This window comes from Atta colombica, unplaced genomic scaffold (assembly GCF_001594045.1).
Source record: "Atta colombica isolate Treedump-2 unplaced genomic scaffold, Acol1.0 scaffold187, whole genome shotgun sequence".
In the NCBI taxonomy this organism is placed as follows: domain Eukaryota; kingdom Metazoa; phylum Arthropoda; class Insecta; order Hymenoptera; family Formicidae; genus Atta; species Atta colombica.
The window spans coordinates 2,541,599-2,547,598 of record NW_017259279.1 but is presented as its reverse complement, the minus strand read 5'-3'; the positions used below and the strand labels follow the sequence as shown (position 1 = coordinate 2,547,598).

At 32.1% G+C, this 6,000-nt stretch overlaps 2 protein-coding genes across 2 annotated transcripts in view; one reads left to right on the top strand and one right to left on the bottom strand.

The window, feature by feature from the left end:
- LOC108686495 (UPF0553 protein C9orf64-like) overlaps nt 1–4,230 on the bottom strand; it is an 8,773-nt gene extending 4,543 nt beyond the window's left edge. Inside the window, exons 1-2 of the mRNA XM_018191834.1 lie at nt 4,126–4,230; nt 3,696–3,935 (exon numbers count right to left, since the gene is read on the bottom strand). Coding sequence (XP_018047323.1) covers nt 3,696–3,935; nt 4,126–4,230 — 345 coding nt within the window. The remainder of the gene's footprint in view (nt 1–3,695; nt 3,936–4,125) is intronic.
- LOC108686583 (fibrous sheath-interacting protein 2) lies at nt 235–651 on the top strand. The gene has a single exon (XM_018191957.1). It carries the CDS (start codon nt 235–237, stop codon nt 649–651), a length of 417 nt encoding a protein of 138 aa, XP_018047446.1.
- Nucleotides 4,231–6,000: the final 1,770 nt, after the last annotated feature.

The window sequence follows — 6,000 nt, the reverse complement described above, 5'->3', positions numbered from 1 at the left end:
AGATTTAAATATTATTCATTAAATTAATAGTTCTTATTTTCATATATTTATAAGTTATATATATTTTGTATACAATATATATATAAATATATAAAAAATAAAATACAAATATATAAAAGATAACAGATTAGTGAGTTAAGGATTATTCCTTGATACAGGAATTTAGAACGGCTCGCTGAGACCATTCCCAAACCAAAAGGCGCCGTGCCAAAGTTCGGTTTACCAGCATGGAAGATGATGCCTCTAGAGCATAAATTACCGATGATACCTGGACCGAAGGGCGCTTACAACTTTACGCGATGCAAAGTGGGGAAAAAATTATGGAGACCGAAATTAGAATTTAATTTGAACGATCCTTATTGCCATGAAACCAAATTCCTTTATGAACCCTTGCACGACGAGCATCTGTTTAAATTCTTTTCTAAACCGATTAATCGAAACTGTCTACTGAAAGCTGATCTAATCACAGATAACATGGACGTAAAGTGTTCGCTATACGATTATAACGAGTACAGGAAATATCTAAGGCAGCTGCACGCTGATCGTATTAAGAGGGAATTGAGAAAAAGAAATCGTCTCTTTGTCGAGAGGAGAGCCCTATGCTTTGCCGAAGATCAGGCGCGCAAGGAAGCGGAAAGGTATAATTCGTAATTGTTATGTGGCAAGGAAAATATTTTTAATGTGAAAAGTTTCTGCTAACCAACAAAGAGATATCTCATCATCCTAAATATTTTTTATGTTATCATAATATCCTTTTCTTGAATATATAGAATAGAATTTACACTTCAACATACACAGCTACACACAAACTCTCAGTGGAAACTATCACTGTCCAACTGCACACACTATGTTATCTCTTCCATCATGGCACGAGAGAATTTCTTAGTTCTCTCGCTCGCGCTCGAAAGCTTTCGCATATGAGAAGGACGGACGTATTTTACTGTCGCGCTCAGCTGAGCCAAACACGACGTACTCAGACCTAAATATATATCACTGCCACAGAATAAGCATTTCTATGTTCTTTCAGATTAAAAATTCACCTTATATAATTCATCATTATCTTTTCTAATTTTTCCTTTTCATCCCCCCATTTTTTCGTCTCATACGCCATAACACGTACTTTACATTAGATATCTATAAAATCTATCTGAAATCATTCCTGCATATCCTCTTATCTAGATCGTAGACCTTCCTTTCCATCAGCTTGTCTTTTCTATATAATTCCTGTATGTGCTCTCTTTATAATTATCCCTTCTATTCAAAATAAAACCTAAATACTTGAATTCCTGCACCTGTTTTGTCTTCTTTTTGCTTCATTTCTATTTTTCATCCTCTCTTCTTCTGCTATTACAAACTAACACTTTTGTTTTATCAGTTCTACAGAGTTCTAGTTTTCTCTCTTCTAAAATTTTTTTAAAAATTTGTTTTGTGTTGTGTGTGTGTGTATGTGTGTGTGTGTACATAGCTGTTTTTGATGTATTCTTTTAGATCATCCAATCAGCATTTTAGATCTGGAAGAATACATCAATAACAACAAGCGCTCATTCAACTATTGAGTCCGCTGAACACAGTCAATAGCAGCGAGCGCTCATTCAACTGTTGAGTACATTGAACGCAGTCATTGATGTATTCCAGATTTAAAATGCGGATGATGAACGCAGCTAATGGGAGAGGTGTAATACAGACCAAGGGGTCGATTCTGTATCTTCAAACAAAGTAAAAATTACAAAATCGAGCAAATTTACAAAGTGTTGATCAATGAAATAATCAGTATTCTAGTAAATTCGCTCACTTTTACAATTTTTACTTCATTTCAAGATACAGAATCGATCCCCTGAAGCCTAACGCAAGAGGAAGATGACAAAGATGTATATTATTAACAGGATTTCTATTTTATAAATTCAGATTGAAAGAAAGAGAGAAGTTGACTACCGAGAGACAGCATCGCGTGCAGCAACGGTTACTACAACAGGAACTGAGAACTCGAAAACTGAAGGAACGAGCGTACAGAACGGCGCGAAGATTAAAATTGTTAAAGCTTGTTAGGCGAGAAGAACGAAGACTAATAAATATTAAACGTGATGAGCGGATCGAACAGATTCGGCAAAAATGCAAAATTGCAGCGGAGCTCACTCGACGTAAAGTGATCGATACCTTGGCGGATTGGAAGAAAAAAGACAAGGCACGAAAGAAAGGCAAGGAGAAACGATTAATGAATATCGCACAACAGAAGCAGAGAGACTTGGAAGAAAAGTACATACATTATTAAATATATTTAATAATAGAAAACAAAATTTACCATGCGATATTTTTGATAAATAAAGAATCAGTTTAATAATTCTTGTAAACAAGCAGAATAATCTGAAAAGGAAAAATCTGCAAGATTCTTTTGCTTAAGAAAGACGAATTTCAGATGGACAAAAAAGCGGCAGTTCCAGGAAAAGAATATTGCGAAACAAAAAATGTTATTGCAACGTATAGACGTTCGCCGTCAAAAATTCATAGAAGATTATAACAACAAAATAAATAAAGAAACAACAAAAATGAAAAGTAATGTTATAAGAAAAGATTAGAGAAATAATATTACGTTTTCAATTCTAAATTATGCAATCATTATCGTTTTAATAAATTGAAAGAATTAATTTTATTATAATGTAATTTTGCACAGGACTTTTGGACGATACGAAACTTTTCACATACTGTTACATAAAGAGATGCTTACCAGATGGAAGGAAACTTATTTGCTGCAAGAAATACTTAAAAAAATAATATGCAAATTAAAATACTCTAAACAAAAAAAAAACGCATTTTACATTAAATGTTGTTTCTATTGTCATACGAAAGAAAGCTGTGTGAAGTAAAACTCACAAGATTTAGCGAATATTCCGTCGAAATTCATGAAACGGACGAAACAAAAAGTATGAAAAGTTTATATTTTTAAACAATACAAAAAGATAAACATAATAGACTAATGAAAGTCAGCAACGGTAAACGGCGCAATTATTAAGTAAACAATTATTTCGTAAACAATCAATAATCAGATATTGGATTGATGTCTTCTTTATTTTGAATGTTTTGACTCTCTTTGGAATCCTCCTCAGTAAAAATGATTTTGAAATATACTTGTATCATTTGCTGAGGCTTCTCCAAAGAGAGTCAAAACGTTCAAAATAAAGAAGACATCAATTCAATATTTAATTATTGATTGTTCACTAAATAATTGCGCCATTTATCGTTGCTGACTCTCATTAGCTTATTATATTTATCTTTTTGTATTGTTTAAAATTCGAGAGTTCTAATATAATTATTGTTATTGTTTATATTTTTAATTTACGTTGTATATTTTTATGTTTCAAACTTTAATAAAAATTCTGATAACAGATAGGTACAAATGAACGAAGCAGATTACAAGATGATATCAATAAAATAAAACAATAATTAGCAGAGTTATTAGATAGAAAACAAAATTAGAAAATGTCAGTCGATGAAAATTGTGCCAACAAAAGTAGAAGCAATTAATGTTACGTTGTTAACGAAATTAATATTAGAAGTTAATATTAGATAAGTGTCACATCGTAAAGAACAATGAAGATTAATGTTAATATTAAATTATATTAATATAGTATTCAAAAAAAAGTGTATTTGAACACGTGAAATATAGCAATGTCACATAGAACTAAATAAAATATGCTCACGTCAATAGTCCTTTTAATAATAGCGCACAATGCCATGTATCCGGTGAATCCATCAACTTTCCATTCCTGCATACCCTTTCGAGTCCAAAGTCCAAAATTCAATGTATTCAATACGAACAGCCAATCCGCCGCTCTTTTGTCATTCTTTTCGGGATGAAATTCGGACGACAATCGCACATAACTATGTGTGACTGCGTTAAAATTGTTATTATCGTGATTGCGAGACATATAAGCTATTACCTAAATAAACCGATTGAAATCTCATTTATAGTAACGTACTTGTTCTACAATTGCAAAAATCTGATGGGAATTAAATTTATATAAAATCAGTAACTTGCACTAAATATCCATAACATTTATACAAAATTATGTAACTTATATCAAAATATTTAGAATCAAATTTTCAAAGAAAGAATGAAAAAAGAATAACCTCCATTGCTAATTCTCCTATTTTCCTCATATTGATGGATATGTCTCGCGATTTAGCAGCGACATATTGCATTGTATCAATGTCTTGCTTATTCTGTGACTGCATAATGTTGCGTTTACTCCTTTTGCTTCCTTATTTCAAACTATGGCGATTCAAACTATCTCGATCGCGGATATATTTCGACAAGTTTTACGATTGCCGTCACTTCGACAAGCGTCACGATCATAATCGAAAAATAAACATGACATGAAAACACAAATTTTCTATTATTTGTATTATTTCAAGATCAACCGAATGCTAAACTTTTATATAATATTTATCTAATAATTTTATATTTATTTAAGAAAATTGTGGAGCATTAGAGGGATGCTTTGTGCAAGAGCAACAATCTTAAAATCGATGGATTTAGAATTTGATTTCTCACATAGATTTTTAATTTGTAATTCGTAAATTAAAAGAGATCTTACTGGCTTACTAAGAATTGTGCGTATAGTTGACGAACACATCTACGGTCATTGCGCTAATTAGAGATTGTACAATAAACAGTAAATAATTCTCATAAAAAAATGATAAGGAAACTCCCCACCTTTAGGAAACTAAAAAAAATTAAGTTTTAATTATTCTCTAAAATCATAATGACATTACAGATTGCTAGTTACAACTGGCAATTAATGGTTCTATTTTAGCGATGCAGTGAGCATAAGTTAGTTGTATCATAATTGACTAAAATAGATACTCGTCAACTGGAAACCGCAATCAGTAATCTATAGTGTGATGATTTAATGCCAGTGTCTCATTGGAAATTGAAGAATTAGAATTTAACTAACCAGATAATTTTAATTTTAATCTGTTTTGCTCTAATTAGCTAAATTCTAATCCAATTTGCAATCCTCAATCTCCAATGCATAATGTGGTACCGGATATTATTTATGGAAGACCAGCAGGCCTAATTCTTAACGCAAAGGATGGAAGAAAGGCTATGTCCAGTTTTATAAGGGAATTTGAGTCCCAGATGAATAACTTTAAAACATACCAAAAATTTTAAAATATCAAAGGAGAATCAAAAATTCCATAAACCCAACTTTATGGGAGAGATTTCCTGGGTGTTAGAATTATCCAAAGCTATTATGACCATGTACCACTAGTCTTATCCAATTCATTTCTCTGCGTCCAGAGCACCTTTCCCGCGGAGATAACGGATTGTACCAGAGATATTGAAGTAGTATCTAAAATATATTTGGTACAGTTCATTAATCGGTTGACAGTTATATGGTATCTGGGATATGCCCAACACTTTGACGAAGACATCCATATATCAGCAAAAATAGTTAATGATGTTTTTTTACTTTTAGAGAGTTCCGATGATAAAGCTGAAGAGAAATAAGGTTCATATATTGGCCACATTTCAATTAGGCAATTAAAATCTTTTGTTTTATACTTTGAGTGTCTCTCTCTCCTCTTCATCGATTAATATCACTTATAACTATTCATTTGAGATTCAAAAAAGGAGTTATTTTCGTCAAGATTGGACATATTCCAGATTAGATTCGAGAAATCAAATAAAATTAGTCCTACATGATACATAATATATGGTCATAATAGCGAATTTTGAACAGCTGTAGCACTCAAGGAACTCATTTTACAAAGTTATATCATATGAAACTTTTTAATCCTTTTTTTATGCTCTACAATCCTAGTTAGTCTCAATTCTGTTCAGCCGGAGTCCAAACTGGGCCATAGTCCTTTCGTTGTCATAATGCTGCTGCGCAGCTCTTTCACCACGGTAAAAAAAAGCTGCGCAGCGGCGTTATAATGATAATGAAATTTTTTTAGAATAGATCTGCAGGACTTGGATTGTAACGCTATTGAATGAAT